At 34.4% G+C, this 18,156-nt stretch overlaps 2 protein-coding genes across 2 annotated transcripts; one reads left to right on the forward strand and one right to left on the reverse strand.

The window, feature by feature from the left end:
* Nucleotides 1-4,668: 4,668 nt before the first annotated feature.
* Nucleotides 4,669-7,113, reverse strand: LOC110804267 (putative homeobox-leucine zipper protein ATHB-51). The gene is made up of 3 exons (XM_022009837.2): nucleotides 6,821-7,113; nucleotides 6,229-6,551; nucleotides 4,669-5,104 (listed from the first exon to the last, which is right to left on the reverse strand). Exons 1-3 carry the CDS (start codon nucleotides 6,915-6,917, stop codon nucleotides 4,829-4,831), a joined length of 696 nt encoding a protein of 231 aa, XP_021865529.1. The 5' UTR covers nucleotides 6,918-7,113; the 3' UTR covers nucleotides 4,669-4,828.
* A 9,150-nt stretch (nucleotides 7,114-16,263) lies between these two features.
* LOC110804260 (uncharacterized) lies at nucleotides 16,264-17,121 on the forward strand. Its single transcript, XM_056829559.1, has 2 exons — nucleotides 16,264-16,697; nucleotides 16,749-17,121. Exons 1-2 carry the CDS (start codon nucleotides 16,264-16,266, stop codon nucleotides 17,119-17,121), a joined length of 807 nt encoding a protein of 268 aa, XP_056685537.1.
* Nucleotides 17,122-18,156: the final 1,035 nt, after the last annotated feature.

Here is an 18,156-nt window from a genome sequence, read left to right on the forward strand (position 1 = left end):
GGACGTGCTCGATAGTCGGCCCGATCTGGCCAAATTCCGCCCGATCGGGCGGTTTGCGAAGGGTCCAAAGCTGCACTCTGATGGCCGCCCGATCCGGACCGGGCGAAGTGCGCCCGATCGGGCGCGCATGGAAAGGTTCAGCTCTCTTTTCTTTCGCCCGATCTTCGCGTTTCGCCCTCAGCTCACAGGGCGATTTGCAACCATCATCATCTTTCGCCCATATCACCAAGTCTAACTCCCGGGGCTCAACCATAAGCATCTAAGGCTCCCAGAAGTCGACGATAATGGTCCTGGACTTCCTCGGGTTCGTGTAGTGGCCTAAATCATCATGAAACAGGTCTAAAAAGACCAATTTCTCACTAATCAAACCTGAAACTCAAGGCACACTCAATAACACATTTTAGTACTAAAAATGGCTCCTAAGAGCTCATTTGACGCATAAAAGTACTAAAGGACGGGGGTAGAACAATATATAAAACACACATATCACTTCATATGCATGATACTACACGCATAAGTCTAAACATGTACATACCTTGAGTAGGTTCTCAAATGTGCCACTTTTCTCAACAATTTATTCAATCAAAGCTTCCTCTAAAAATAAATTATAAACTAATTATTATTCATCCTTTAACAAATTTATAGCAACTATTAAGCCTTTAAAAAGCTATTAAAACCCCAAATAATCATCCTTTAACCATAATTAATCACCGTGATAAAACCCTAGGCCATTCATGCAATTAAAAAAATATCCTAAACTTTCGGGTTTAAAACATGCACAATTCAATTAGTTTATAAATCTGAAATTTTGTGCATGAAATCCATAAACTATAACTAATTTAATTAACATACTAATCTAAAATTTAATTTAATTAGACAAAGGTTGAATTATTATTTTTATCAAATCAACCGAAAAGAGGAGAAGAGGGATAGAAAGAAATGCACCACCGTGTTAGTTAATGTCCCCCAAACCCTCAATATCTACTCTGTCGGATGTATGTTGAGAGATCTTCACATCAGGGATCACAAAGGAACCTAAGGTCGTTGTAGTCAAATACGTGAGTGAGTTTCGGCTGCTACTCTCGTATCACAACAACGGGTTTTGTCAGTTTTCCTCATTGTCTTGAAAACTGAATGGTGACTCCAAAGTCTAGTAAAAGAGGTTAACGCCCACAGTTAGTCCCGCTTTTACTTAATATTGTTTGCCACACATCCACGGGGGAAGAGAACGAAGAGACCCAAAACACGTCTTTTCTGCCCCTCAGGGGGGGGGGGAGGCTATACTTTCTGCTTGTCATGTTTTGAACAGAGGTGCCTCACAAGAAGCTTGACAAGACACCATATGAGCTATAGAAAGGTCGAGCATCAAGTTTGAAATACTTAAAAGTGTGGGGATTCCTAGAAAAAGTTGGCATACCTAGTTTCAAGAGGGACAAGATTGGTCCTAAAACTGTTGACTCTATATTCATTGGTTATGCTTATCAAAGTGATGCTTATCATTTTCTTGTTAAGGGTACTAACAACTCTTATGCAGGTGGTAACATTATTGAAGCAAGAGATGCTGAGTTTTTTTTTTTAAAATACTTTTGCTTTAAAAATCTCTTGTATAAGTAATGATGTATCATCTTCTAGCACATATAATGCTTTGCCTATTGCTCCTTCCCCTGCTACTAATTAATAATGATTATGTTTTGGAGCCAAGGAGAAGCAAAAGGGAAATAAAGGAAACCAGTTATGGTGTTGATTTTATTACTGTTTTCTTAACTGAACCTTTCTTGATAATGATGATTTCGTTTATGTCTTTACTTTGGAAGACGAACCTAGAACCTATGAAGAGGCAATGAGGTCAGTTGATGCAGATTTTTTGGAAAAAGGATATTGATAGTGAACTTCAGTCAATCCTAAGTAATAATACTTGGGAACTGGTTGATCTGCCTAGAGGTTGCAAGCCCATTACTTGTAAGTGGATCTTCAGGAGAAAAAAAAATCATGTGGATCCATTGACAAGTATAAGGCCAGGATTATGGTAAGGGGTTTTACCCAAAACATGGTATTTATTATTTTGATACTTATTTTCCTGTCACTAAAATTGTAACCATTAGAACTTTGTTTGCTCTTGGTTGCATTTATGATCTTGTTGTTCATCAAATGGATATAAAAACTGTATTTTTGAATGGTGATTTAGATGAGGAGATTTATATGATTTAACCAGAAGGTTTTGTTGTTCCAGGACAAGAGAACAAGGTTTGTAATTTAGTTAAGTCATTGTATGGGCTTAAGCAAGCTCCTAACCAATCGCATGAGAAGTTTGACAAGACTACGACTAGTAATGGTTTTCATGTCAATGAAGGTGACTCTTGCGTTTATTCTAAACATGATTCACTTGGTTGTGTGATTATTTGTCTTTACGTGGATGATGTGTTGATTTTTGGTACTGATTTGGATCGAGTGATAAGACTAAAGAGTTTTTGAGTTCTAAATTTGAAATGAAAGACATGGGTGAGGCAGATGTGAATTTGGGAGTAAAAATTATTAGAACTCCAAATGGCATCTGTCTTAGTAAAGATCACTATGTTGAGAAACTTCTTAAAAAGTGTGACTCGTTTAATGTTGATCCAATTAAGACCCCTTAGGATATATGCATCAATTTAAAGAAAAATAAGGGTGAAACTTTTCGTCAATCTGAGTATGCTAAGATTATTGGTAGTGTTATGTTTCTTATGAACTACACTAGGCCGGATATTGCTTATTCTGTTAGCAGGTAGAACAGGTATACTCATAACCAAAGCAGTGGGCATTGAGGTGCTTTGAGGCGTTTATTTAGGTACCTAAGGGGTACTATGGATTGGAGTTTGCACTACTCCAAGTTTTCAAGAGTGTTGGAGGGATTTTGTGATGTCAATTGGTTATCTGCCAACGATGAAGTTAACACCACCAGTGGTTATGTCTTCACCCTAGGGGGTGGAGCTGTATCTTGGAAATTTAGTAAACAATCTTGTACTGCTGGGTCTCCAATGGAATTTTAGTTTATTGCTCTTGAATTGGCAGGTCATGAGGCAGAATGGTTAAGGAGTGTACTTGTAGATATTCCACTGTTGAGAAAGCCAGCTCCTTCTGTTTCACTACATTGTGATTCGCAAGCTGTTATTGTTGTGGCAAATAACCATGCCTATAAAATGGGAAGAAGAGACACATTCGTTTGAGGCACAAGGCCGTCAAATAGTTGTTGTCAAGAGGATTGATATTACTAGACTATGTTAAGCCTGAAAGGAATACCGCAGATTCGTTAACGAAAAGTCTATGTAAAAAACTAGTTTTGAAATCATTAGAGGGGATGAACTTGAGGCCCATTGGATGAATTATAAAGTAATGAACTCCTACTCACTATGAGTTCAAAGGAGAATATTATGTAATAATTCGGAAGCATAAACATTCGTTTTTTTTTTTTTGCATCCCTTAGATGTTGTTATGTGCTTGCTACAAACGAAAAAAGGTTGAGCATACGACTCTAAATGAATCCGTATCCATATTTTTGGTGGTGTGATGTAGCTCACACTTAATGGGATTTACCTACTTAGGTGTGGAAGTGTGGCCGCTTCCTATGAGAATTGTAATAAGGGCTATTCTTTAGAGCACCTATGAGCATCCAGGTTACGGACGTATGACCGGTATAATGCATCATTTTTATTGGCGGAGATTCAGATTATCACACATGTACGTTCAATTGTGTACTTTGAAAGACAGGTTTCTAACTCCCTATTGAGTTCAAGGCGAAGGTCACTTGATAGGAAAGAGTAGCTTAAATGTCACTAATTGTTAATTCAAGTCGAAATGTTTGTTTTGCCCAAAATTCAAATTTCTTCTTTCTTTCTTTTCCATTTTCGAACCTGTGGGGGTTGTTGGAAATTCCAGTTGGAATGCAAAAGAAAAAGAGTTGAAAAGTGAAAGGGGGCAAATGTCCCACATTGGTAAAATACCAACTTTCTCATTTCTTTATATATGGGGGTTTGAGTGTATAACTTGTTTAAGAAAGTGGGAGAAAGGTATAGTGAGCAGACACACACACGCACGCGCGCCGGCTGGCCGGGTTAGGTCGAGCTCGGGCCTTGGTAATCGCGGGCGTGGGGTGTGGGACTACATATTCTTTTTGGTCACCGTCAATTTGCTTGATTCATTGCTACGAGAATCTTCTCTTGATTACTTAACGGTCAAATTAATTATCCTTAATGGCATTTGATTTCCTTGATTACGGTAACAGTCAAATTGATTTCCTCTTTAATTACTTAGCCGTTTTGTGCTGTTGTGATTCTTTATCATAGGCTATATTATTGCCTTCTGTTTTCTCATGAACACACACAAACAATTAGAAACTCATCTCATATTCTCTCAAACACTCTTCCGTTTTTAGGGCAAATATTCTGGTCTCCAATCGAGGCTTGTGAGTGTACACAATCTTTGGTGTCTTGTTAACCCTGGAGGGCAATCGCAAGTGTTTTACTGCACCGGAGGTAGCGCGGAATTTTCTTTTATAGCAGTGGTTTGGCTACGGCACGACAATTGTTCAGTTCGTACTTCGCAACATTTATATAAGTTTGTTCTAATTGTTTTATTTCATAACATAATTTCCTCATTTCAAACTGTTGAAAAGAGTAGGTAAAACTATTGGAATGAGCAAAAGAAACCTTTGGGAATTGGGATACAAGATGGAGGTCCGATCGGGTCGTACCATAAATTACACGAGTACATGCATACCTTGCTATACTAACTACATCTCTTATAAAAGTTAAGGTATACTGCCATAAAATTTAGACATAAGGTAATTAATTAATTAATCATTGAAGGGCAACCCACCCCAGTAAGAAGGTGAAATTGCATTATAATTATCAAGATTGAAGAGAAAGTGGTGGCCCGTTTTGTTGTGCTCACGATTCAAAACGATGTCGTCTGCTCCATTGTTGCTGCCACTGTTACGCCCTGTATATTGGTTGGCAGCCGCAGCCGACGTGCTTTCTACGGTCTCTTCACAAGAGGCTTCAGTATAGCTGCTGTAGACTTGCTTCTTTGTTGCTTCTTCCATGACCATTATTGACTTCAATCTTTCTACCTGTTTATCAATTTTCAATTTATCATGATAAGTATAGCTACCTTCGTCTTATGTTATTTATTACTCCCTCTGTCTCTTTTTGTTTTTTACGTTTTCCTTTTTTGGTATTTCAAAATGTTTTTTACATTTCTTTTTATATTATCATATAAATGATTTAATATTCTATCAAAATTTGTGTCCAATTATTAATTTAACCAATTAAATTCATTGGGTCATTTAACCTCCCACACTTTTTCATTGGGACATTAAATTTTTCTCATTTCCCAATATCAGAATTTTGATAACAATAAAAACATTATAAATAAACGTAATTTATCTTGTTTAAATAAAAAAGTTGAGGAATCTCGATGCAAATTAATTAATCGTTAAAACGCGTGAAAAATACCAAACGTAAAAAACAAAAAGAGACGGAGGGAGTAATATATTAGTTCAAATCACATTGCATTGTCAACTTACAACTACTATTTCATCAAACGGGGCACTCTTTCCGTCCCTTAATACTCGTATCAGTTTGACCGGCACAAAATTTTAGGCAATTTGATTGACCTATTAATTTATTAGTTGATAGTGGAGTATTTTTTTTTTAATATAATTAGTGAAAAAAATGTCAAATAAGTTGAATTTTTTAATGTTTTTTAAGAAAGTAAGAATATATATATGTGGGTCATCGTTAAGTGAGAGAAATGATTTAACATTAATAAAAGTATGTCATTTATAGAAACGAGGCGAGTATTTATGAACGGTTTTATAAGAAAGCAGGATGAGTATTAAGGGACGTAGAGATTAACACTTTATCCATGTAGTACGGAGTATATAATAACATACTGATCATTTTCCGACAAAATTTTAGAACATTTATAATGTGTTAAACCCTATATTTAATTATTTACAGAGTGGGTGTTATTCATTTAATTTTCTCTTACTAGAATTTATCTAAATTTAATCGAACTTATTTGATAAAACTTATCATAACTTATTTTAATTACGAATTAAGGTGGAAAATACATAAGTAGGGAGTGTAGAACTTACTATTTTTTTCAAAATTTATGTTATGTGAATTTATCTAAACTTATATTTCATGAAATGCATAATAAGTTAAAAGTGTAGGTGAACCATTAACAAACCTCTTGTTGGAGCTTGTGTTTCTCTTTAGACACAAGTTCAAAGTCCAGCTTAAGAGCGTCATATAAATGCTGAAGCTTCTTAGCCTTCCACCTTGCTCGCCTATTCTGAAACCAAACAGCGACTTGGCGAGGCTGAAGGGCGAGGTCTCTAGCAAGTTTCATCTTTCTATCAGGATCTAACTTCCTTTCTTCCTCAAAACTACTCTCCAATGACTCCAATTGTTTCGTCGTTAGTCGCCTCTTCATCTTTTCTTGATTGCCAAACCCCATCATAATCATGTCTCTCTCAACTCGACCATTTTCATTATTTCTTACCTCCATATCTTGGACAAATTCAATATAACACCAACCAAAAGTTACTAACCATACATATTATAATTTAAATATAAGTTATAATACTGCATGCTTATTGTAAGAACTAATTAATAATGCACATTATATTTTAGAAACTCGATTTTAGGACAATAAAATAGAAACTCAAACTCGAAACAAATAATAGCACTTATGATTGAGTATTGAGTAACGTACCATGTATATATTTAATTTAATTATAAATGTTAGAAATAGTAATAAAGTATATATGATAACTCACCAGGAAAATGATCAAATTGATTACAAGAATTGTTGTGAAGTAAGTTGGTAGAGGAGATTTGAGAATTTCTGAAGATGATTTTATTATTCCAATCCATATTTGGACTCTATTTCTTGTCTATTCTTTTAAAAACTATCCCAAAGTATTTGGGTAACATATCATCAACTGCCTCTGCTCTTTAATACAAGTATATTTCACAGAATTATGTTGAAAAGGATGACGATATAAGAAAGGGACTTCACTTCAACAAAATGTTTTAGAAAATGAAATGACAAACTCTAAAGGACTCTGACATTGCTAACCTAAATTTTCTCTTGTAAATCAATACAGTTTTACTTTTACCTTTGGATTGCTGCACCAAGCATGTACTATAACACAAATTTTGTTTGGAAAAATTGATACTGACTGTCCCAACTATGGTCACTTCACTTTAAAAGGTCCCAACTTCGAGGTGTTTTTTCCCAAAATGGTCTTTTAACTTAATAAACTGTTAATTAAGTTGATTTAAACATATATCACTATTCCATTAACTTCATTTAATTAAAATATAGGATTATTACATGAGAGTTGTGAGTCTTAATTAAGTTATATAGCACTTAATTTTAACTAAGGGACCATTTTTATAAAGAACTCGCTATAGTTGGAACCGCTATGAGATAATCAAAAGTTGAGACCTTTTAAAGTAAATCGGCCACAGTTTGGACCGTTAATATCATTTTTTGTTTTTATTTAGAACTAACTTCCTACGGATTACTTTCTTCGTTTCAGAATAAGTCCCTGATCTATTAGAATTAATTTCAGTTCCATTATGTTCAGTTTAGTTCAGCTCCATTTAGTTCCATTCAATTCAGTTCAAAAGGACGGCATTGTGTTCATTTTCATCTTTAATGGTCTTATTTTTTTTTTAAAACTTTTTTGTTATTATAATGTTAAAATTTACTATTATGATATTTCAATGTTCATCTTATGTATTTATTATTATTATTATTATTATTATTATTATTATTATAAAACGTTACAAGCTTAACAAGCTACAAAGATCAAATGAACTACAAGAAGTTGGAGGGGAGCCGAGATACAATCTGGGCCCCCACTCCTCTAGCTATGGCGAACCCGATCCTGCTATTATTAATTTTATTATTATTTTATTATCATTTTATTATAATAATGTGTAAACATTTCACGATGGGAATCTAGAAACAAGTTGTGCTCCTATCCCTTTTTGAATGCAAAAACTCAATCTATGAAAGATAAATGCATCACTCTTGATACGCGAAAGTGTGTCGAAGGCCTCCTTCCCTGAACGTAGAGAAAACAAATAGGTAAACTTATACTTCCTCCGTCTTTTAATACTCGCAACGTTTGGACTTTTGCCACTATTCATATAATCTACTTTGACTATTCGTAGTGTTTTTTATATAAGATAAAACATAGTCATGTGGTATCTTGTTAGATTCGTCTCAATGAGTATTTTCAAATTATCAACTTTTTATAATTTTTGCATAAAGAGAATTCAAGATATAAATGATCAAAGTTGTGCATTGGCATGCGTGAAACTTACAAACGTTGCGAGTATTAAAAGACGGAGGAAGTATCTGTTATAGATATAGGTGGGTAAAACCACTAACTGGTATCAACAAACATAATAATTTGATTTAAAACATTATTTAAAACTTATTTCCCATTTTGTTTCGAAATGAAACGTAACTTTCTTGCTTACATTTTACTATGTACTTGTTTAACTAAAGAAACTAATACCTTATTTAATTTACCTAATTTTAGGATCTTATTACTTATTTCAGATCAACTCAAACTAGATCAGATCAGATTAAACCAAATGAAGGCGAAGCCCTAACACCTCTGTGTCGGATCTCTACCGCACCACCATAGGTCCCCCTCGATACTGTATCTCACACCACACCTCCTTAACGATGCATGCACCTTCGTTCAATCATCGACCAATTTCACCTGATTTGAAAGGTAAAGTGCCATCATTTTTAATATTTTCCAAATTATAATGTTCGTTGATATTAAGTTCTTGCTTAAAATTGTAAAATTTGTTTAATTAACCGAATGAGATTTTAACTTTACAATGAAAATCATTGCGATTGTATGATATAATTTTTTTTTCTTTTTTTGGAAAAAAGAAAATAGGTATCAAAGGTTGGATTAGTGTGAGATATCGTATTAGTGGGACTGTTATTGGAAGACTGTGTTAAGATAGAATATAGGAGATATTATATTGTGAATATTCTGTAGAGTCCTAAATATGGTATGTTACCTAATATGAGTCCTACATATGGTATGTTACCTAATATGTAATCTAGGGTTTAGGTAATGAGTTGTACTATATATATACGTGTGTTATTAATGAGAAGGATACGAGATTACACAATATTTGACATGGTATCAAGAGCTTAGGGAGATCCTACGACCCGTCTACAAAAAAAAAAAAAAATTATCCCCTGCCGGTGGGTTAGAAAAATAAACCCACCGGCGGGATTCGTAATTAATATAATAATTCCGCTGCAAATTGGTAGAAGATGAGGTTGGTGTTGGAGAAAAGACTCGTACTTGGAATCGCGTCCAATTCGAGTATTCATATTGAGATAATTGGTGAGTTCGAAAAGAAGGGCGTTCTCATCAAGAGAGAAAAAAAAAAAGAATGGCGTTCTTGCTCGATTTTTTTATTGTTTCCAATCGCAACGTTCGTGAAACTGCCGTTACGATTGAGGGAGGGAGTAAAGGATAAGTAAAGGATAACGTAGTTATCCTAGAGGATAGAATATCATATGAGATAGAGTTATGTTATATGATATGGGTGATACTGAGGGAGTGTCGTCACCTACGGGTGATGCTGAGGGAGTGTCGTCACCTACGGGTGATACTGAGGGAGTGTTGTCGCATACAGGTGACAATGAGGATGTGTCGTTGACTAGTGGCGTCGACGAAGGGGTGTCGTCGCCTGTGTGTCGTCACCTACGGGTGATACTGAGGGAGTGTTGTCGCATACAGGTGACAATGAGGACGTGTCGTTGACTAGTGGCGTCGACGAAGGGGTGTCGTCGCCTGTGAGGGAGGAACAACAACATTATACACCCCGTCGAGTGGATCAGACGTCGTCTCACCAACGACAGGTGTCGATGAGACAACGGGTAGTGATGAGAGTGAGACAAGGCGGTCATCAGCCCGTCGTATGTGTCGACGAAGGTTCAGTTAGCAGATATCGTCACTAAAGCGTTGGGGAAGAAGCAATTTGAGTTTTTTTTGAACAAGATGGGCATTCGAGATCTTCATGCTCCACCTTGAGGGGGGATGTTAAGATAGAATATAGGAGATATTATATTGTGAATATTCTGTAGAGTCCTAAATATGGTATATTACCTAATATGAGTCCTACATATGGTATGTTACCTAATATGTAATCTAGGGTTTAGGTAATGAGTTGTACTATATATATACGTGTGTTATTAATGAGAAGGATACGAGATTACACAATATTTGACAGACTGGTCAAAGGTTGTATTATTAGAATTAATTTTCCCTTTTTATGTTTAATTTTTTTTTTTTTCTGACAAAGAGAAACAAGATGGAGGGGGCGTGGGAGGAGGAAGGAAACACAGTGATTTTTTTTTCCAGAGGTAAAACCAGTTTTAGTGGTAAAGCCGCTAAGAGCATCTCCAATGGTTAGCTAGTTTATGATGTAGCTTGTAATGTCACGTCACTTTTTCAAGCTACCTCTTTTCTAGCTATAATGTACTCCAATGGTTAAGCACAACTTTTTCCTAATTTTATTAATTTCAGAATTTTTCTATCGGTTTTCCTCCCTCTAGAAAAATTTCAAGCTAATTAGCTTTGTAGAGCAAATTTGCTTGAATAAGCTAGAACCCCTTTTTTATTCCAATGGTTAGCAAATAGCTTGAGAAAAATATATAATTGCAAGCAAGTCCCTATTAGTAACCATTGGAGATGCTTTAACTGATATAGCAGTTTGGTTCTGAAATAAATTTTAGTGGGTAAAACTAACTAATATCAACAGATATTGTAATTTGATTTAAAACATTCCTTTAAAACTTATTCTCCATTTCACATCGGAATGAAACTTAATTCTTTAGCTTACTTTTTACTCCGTACTTTTTAAACTAAAGATACTAAGGGTGCGTCATATTCATCTTAAAAACATAAGTTTCAGATCCAATAAGTTCGGCTAATTCCAATAAGTTGAGATAAGTTCCAATAAATTTAGGTAAGTTCCAATAATTTCAGATAAGTTCCAAAAAAAATTAATACTAATAATAATTATTACTAGATTTTAGCCCGTGCGATGCACGAATTTCATTAAATTGTAAAGTTAAAATAAAACTCCTATATATACCAACCGCTATATTTATACTTCCTCCGTTCCGCAAATATTGCACCATGTTGACTTTTACACTATTGACTATTCACGTTGTGCCTTTGACTATCTTTTGTAAAATATACGTAATAAGTATGTAATCATATAGAATCTTATTAGATTCGTATCGATATATATTTTCTAAATATCAATTTTTATAATTTTTACTTATACATAATTCAATAATGAGTCAAAAGTTGTGTGTTGGGATGCGTGAAGTCAACATGGTGCAATATTTCCGGAACGGAGGAAGTATATTAGATTAGATTATTTTTTATTTTGGATTGAATTTCATTTTAGATTTATTTTTTAATTATTACAGTATTTGATCTTGGATGAAATTGTATATGCGTAATATTAATAATTAATTAATAAAAATTTCTACGTGGCGCATAATTATTTATCTATGTGGCACTCGACCTTTTTAATTCAAAAATAATTTCAACATATTATTTTTCATTGGCCGAAAGCATTAGATTTTCTAAGTGACGCTCTAATATTGGATTAGTGTTTGATTTAGAATTTATTTTAGATTAGTGTTTGATTTTGGATAAATTTTATTTTAGATTAATGTTTGATTTTGGATGAATTTTGTTTTAGATTTATTTTTTAATTATTAGAGTGTTTGATTTTGGATGGAGTAGTATATATTAGTAATTAATTAATTAAAATATCTACGTGGCACCTAATTAATTATCTACGTGGAACTTGATTTTTTTAATTCAAAAATAAATTAGAAATCTTATTTTTCATTGGCCGAAACCAATAGTAATCCTAGGTGGCACTCTAATATTTCAACAAATATGCCTCTTATATATATATATATATATATATATATATATATATATATATATATATATATATTAGATTATCATTATTATTACTCATTCTTGTTCGCATTATTATTATTATTATTATTATTATTATTATTATTATTATTATTATTATTATTTACTTTTATTTATTATTTTTATTATTATTATTTTATTATTATTATTATTATTATTATTATTATTATTAGAAAAATTAAGTGGATTAGATCAGATCGAATAATTTTTATAATTAATATTATTTTGGATTAGTATGATTATTACTATGATTTTATTAGTTTTATTGTTTTTATTGTTGTTGTTGTTGTTGGAGGTGGTGTAATTGTGATATATTGTCTAAGGTATAATAAAAAAAAAAAAACAAAATAGTAGTTTTCAAAATAGAATCGATTTGTCTAGATCAAAACCGATCAGTCCATATTAAGTCCAGATCAAACCGATTGGTCCATATCTTGTGCAGATCAAAATCGATCTTCCATATCAAAACCTATATGTCCAGATCATGTGAAGATCATGTCCATATCATGTGAAGATCATGTCCAGATCATAACCGATCTGTATAAGTCATAAACCGATCTGTACAGGTCATGTCCGGATCAAAACCGAACTTTCCAAATCATATTTAAATCAGAACTGATATGTTTTACTAATTCACAAGAGTTTTCACATGATGTGAATATCTGATGTACTTGTCAAGTTATCAACACTTAATCTGTCAAAAAAAAAAAAACTTGGTATTACTGAGAAGAGTGGGGGGTTATGTCTGAATAGGAATGCAAATGCAACAAAAAGTGAAAGAAGGAGAAGCCTGTAAGGAGAGCATCAAAAGTCGCCATCTGGTCCCCAAAAAATGGTCTAAATCAAAAGAGACAACGTATGAATTTCCCTTCTCACGCCTGACGCCTTAATTAACAGCTTCTATCACTCCTTCCAAACAGAGCTCTAACAGTCAACAGAAGGAAGGGAAGCATATAATGAGTAGGTGTTTACCTTCCCCTTTTTACATCACTGCTCAAATTAAATATAGGACAAAAACTGTGAAGCTAAGGGAACACAACAGTTACTCATCTCTGTGTTTTCATCAATCCCCAACAATTTGCTACTGTTTTCCTTAACTTGCAGTGTTACAGATCAACTGTCTCCTATCCTACCCGGACTCGGATACCCATGTTACTCAATTACGTGTCTAAGTGCCATACAAAGATAAACAGTCCATGTTTATGGTTTAAATGAAGTGTCACGTGTCCATACTTGATAGTTGATACGGAGTACTTCATACCAGTTTAGTGACGAGCACTGGGTATGAACACAATCAAGTGTCATGACACGTGAAATGAAGAGTTCGGATAACATATGATATACCAACTACTTTGTAAAAACGATTTTATAGTTGGATGTGTTCCAAGCTTCGGGGTTCATTGCAATAAATGAAGAGTGTCAGATATGGTGTTGGGTATCTGATTTCTTCTCAGAAGAGTTCATGGCCGTTAGAGTGTTGGGAAATAGGGAGTCAAGAATGCATTAGAACTTCCCTTATTAATTTAGGCCTTACTAATTTAATTTTCAGTGATTGGGATATGTCATGGCGTTTATTTCTAGAATTGAGCATGGTTTATATCTTTACAAAATAATACTCCCTCCGTATTTTTTTAAGAGATACACTTGGCCGGGCACGAGTATTAAGAAGAATAATTGAATGAAATAAAATAATAAAGCAAGTGGGGTTGGATAGATATTTTAATAATTAAATATGTGGGGACCATGTCATTTTGGTGGGTGGAGGGTGTGATGGGTTTATGAAAATATTTGTTTAATAGGATGGTGGGTGATAAGGTATATTAGATGTATTATTTAATTAGATGGTGGGGTTAATAAGTTACTAAAAATGGCAAGTGTATCTCTTAAATAAATACGGCCGGAAAAGACAAATGTATCTCTTAAAAAAATACGGAGGGAGTATTATAAGAAAAAATTTGATGGGAATACATGAATCTTTAAGTAGTCGATTAATAGAGTCAGTCCGAAAGGCATGTAAAAAATGTGCATCTTAAAAAACGTATTGAAATTTCAGCTCGGTAATTGTGCCTTAATAAACCTGTCTAAATATAGTCTCAAAAAACATGTGTAAAAGTTGTATCAAAAATTGTCCATGAAATGCCCCAAACGTGCTTTGAAAAAAACATATCAAATTATTTTTGTTTTTTTTAAAATGGCAGTGACCTATTACGTAACCTATAGCAACATGTCATATATTATTTCGACTTGTTTAAAGTGGACGGGTGATAAAGTTAGATAAGATTTATTCAGATATACTCAAAACTCAAAAGTATAACTCCCATCAATTTTAATAGATGTTTTAAAAGTTATTCCCATCAATGTTTTCATATTTTAAGACTTGTATCATTGTTTGAATAGAATAATGTTAAGGATATATTTATTACTCCCTCCGTTTCTTTTTGTTTGTTACGTTTGGATCTTTGCACGTTTATTAACGTATAATGGAGATTCTTTTTTTTATTAAAAACCCCAATCCACTAATCACTACAACAACCAATAAGATTGTTTTATTTATCAAAATGAACCAATAATGAAAAAGTACAAAAATTGTTAACTTAACATACTTGGGAAATGGTAAATAAATTTAATGAGTTGAAAAAGTTGACCAATTAAAATTAAAAATGGGCACAAAAAATAACACTATAATAAGTTTATAAATATAAAGATTCTTCCATGTAACAAACAAAATGAAACACCCTAAAAAGAATAAGTAACAAACAAAAAGAAACAGGGAGTATCTACTAGTGTTTAAGTCAAATTAATATGCTAGTAGTGGTGTTTGTGTTTGACAATGTATTTCGTAGAGCATATTAGTAAGAAGTCAAAATCCTATGCCTAGTTGTATTAGGATGGTCTTACTATACGCCAATCTTTGTAGTATAAATATGGGCAGTGCCCAATCAATGTAACTCAAGCTTTCATCCTCTCAATAATATTTTACATGGTATCAAGAGCAAGGTTCTTATAAACTTGTTTTTTTCCCCTCTCAATTACAGATTTACAGGCGATGAGACGATGAAGCCACACCGCCTCCTCCACCTAAGAAAATTAAACCAGATTCTCCGTTTTATTTAGGTAGTCAGGATCGTCCGGGTGATTTATCACTCCAATTAGACTCCGCAATAATAATTACGTACGTAATATACTTGGAACTCATCACAAACAAACGTTGTTTTAGTGAAATAAAGTTACTTAAGAAAGAGTTACAAACATCATGGGTGATGATTTACATACCTATATCATCACCAGACCCAACCAAAAGTATACTCATCTCCTATTATTGCTATTTTGCAGCCTATGTATAGCATCATTCTTCAAAACAACCATACACACCAAACATAGGTAATAACCCACATCCCCTCGACAATAACCTCACCTTTATCCTACTTCTCAATATCAACAAATAGTTTCTGCAGCCACCTCTACCACTATGAACATATGATAACTACATCGTTAACACCTTTTATCTGGCTTTCAGTAGTCCAATAATAGTGTTTTTTTTTTAGTTAGGGATGTTATAGTCGCACATCACCGTTATTTCTGGAATTAAACCACTACAAATCCTTCAAAAACACAAAATTAAGAAAAGTTAAAGAATTACTATACTAATTAAAGACTCCCAATTCTGGTACCGTATGTTAACTTCTGACAATTTAACGTTAAAAAAAACCCCAATTTCTCCAATAAACCCTATTTCAGCAATAATTATTATTAGATTAAGTAAAGGTTATCCAAGTAAATGTTATTTTGGAATGACACCTTTTAACTCAATTTTAAAGTTTGGAGCTTAGGGCTCTGAAGCTTCAAAAGGTTAATTGAGTGAAAATTACTTTTTTATTCTTTGGCAAGGATGAACGAATTTCATCCTTATATTTCAATGGTAGTTCCAAACCTTAATTTTGAATAGATGTAGTAGCATACGTTGGATATTTGGGGGTAGGGATGGAGTTAATAACAGAGGAGGAATGGAAAAAAAAGGTTAGCGGCAAAATGGAGAAGGTAGTTAATGTAGGGATTGTGTTGGTCCCCCTAAACTATGAATTTGACCGATTCCGTGAATTGGTAGTGCTAGTATAGAACTAGGGAGAGAAACTAGAGAGAGAAACTAGAGAGGGAAGAAGCAAAACACAATTTGGTAACTTCTTATCCCATACCCCAGTATGGGATCTCCATCAAAACCACCAGATGATTTAATCATGCATGATCCAAAAACGTCACCAGAGCAATCTCAGGAGGATAATCAGCCAAAAAGCTTTCGTGAGGCAATAGCGTCGTCATCACAATGGTTTAGGGAGGCTAGGAAAATAATTGCAACATCTCTTGACTGGGAGGACAAAGAGGAGGTGCCACCAGAGGATAGTCTGGTAGTTAAGTTTGATAAATTTACGTTATCTAAGCTTAGACAACCATGGAGGATGATTTTAATGGGAAAGTGTATGGGAATCCAGGTAAAAGCGAGTTATATGGAAACCAGAGTAAAAGCGATGTGGAGAGTCAAGGGATTACTTGAGGTAATTGATATTGGAAAGCAAGTTTTCTTGTTCAAATTTACCCAACCAGATGATTATGAGAGGGCGTTGTTTGGAGGACCATGGTTCATTATGGATCATTATCTAATGCTTTCAACATGAAAACCAAATTTTAGGCCATCTGTTAATAGTTTTGACTGCATGTTGGTGTGGATTCGTATAGAAGAATTGCCGGTGGAATACTATGATAAAGATGCACTGTTCGAGATTGCTAAACTAGTTGGTAAGCCAATTAGAGTTGATTACGCAACGGATAAGATCACTAGAGCAAAGTTTGCCAGAGTTTGTGTCGAAACAGATTTGCTTAATCCGTTAATTACGCGGGTTTGGGTAGGGGGACAATGGCAGCAGATCGTGTATGAAAACATTACGTCTCTTTTCAAGTGTGGAAGAATAGGGCACGTAACTGAAATGTGTGATATAGTGGGTGATCACAACATGGATAAGGGATATAATCATGGTGACCCAAATAAAAAAGATGGACTGTAATTAGAAAAGGCCCAAATGGATGTTGATCATGAAGCCCAAGCTAATAAAAATACGGCAACAAAAGAATTAGAGAAATATGGGCCGTGGACTTTAGTCCACAATAAAAGGAGCCCAAGAAATAATTGGAACAAACAAAGGCAAGCTAATATGAGGATTAATGACTACAAGAAAAATCAACCACCTAAAGTTACTGTGCAGTCATCATTAACTACACCAATCTCGAATACATCAAAAGGCATGGATGATAATCAAGTTCTCAGGGGAGGTAATAAGCCAGACTTAATTTCCCCATGCAAATCTTCAATTGAAGGAGGCGTGCTCAGTACAATTGATAAGGATGGTGATCAATATGCCGTACACTTGGCAAACCCCTTTCAACAGTTGGTCGATGATGATGATTCATCTTCTACCTTTTTAAATTCACAGTATATTTCTACGGAGAAGTTAATCCAAGATAACACGTCTACGCCTCAACTCACCAATCCCCTTTCTAGTCATTCGCCTTCTATTCTTTTCAGAGAAGACAATCAACTTCACCAAATCAATGGAGAATCAGAAAAACACAAAACAACATGCATGGAAACAAAACCCAACCACAAGTACAATTCGAGGAGAAACAATCGCAATTGGATTCAGAAAGGAGCAAGGCATTTTTCGCAACAGCATGAATCAGCACCAGATGGAAGAAATCAGGCCATTTCATTGTCCAATTACACAGGCTCAGATGTTGAATTTGTTTCCAATCCCATCATCGACGACTTCATGCAAGACGCAAAGAGAGATGGGGGTGATTGGAGTGGAATTCAAGAATGTGGAGATGTTGGTGTTAGGTTATGATTCATATGACAATACATAAATCATGCGGAAACAACCATTAAGCCAGGAATACATATTATTTACACATAATCATATAGCATAATTTAGATACATACTCTTTGTTGCGTGCCTTCCCTAGCTGCGCCCGAACCGAACAAGAACAAGTCTTTTAGACTCCAAGTGTCGTCCCTCCGTAGATAGTCCACAACACGTCCGGAT

This window comes from Spinacia oleracea, chromosome 5 (assembly GCF_020520425.1).
Source record: "Spinacia oleracea cultivar Varoflay chromosome 5, BTI_SOV_V1, whole genome shotgun sequence".
Classification (NCBI taxonomy): domain Eukaryota; kingdom Viridiplantae; phylum Streptophyta; class Magnoliopsida; order Caryophyllales; family Amaranthaceae; genus Spinacia; species Spinacia oleracea.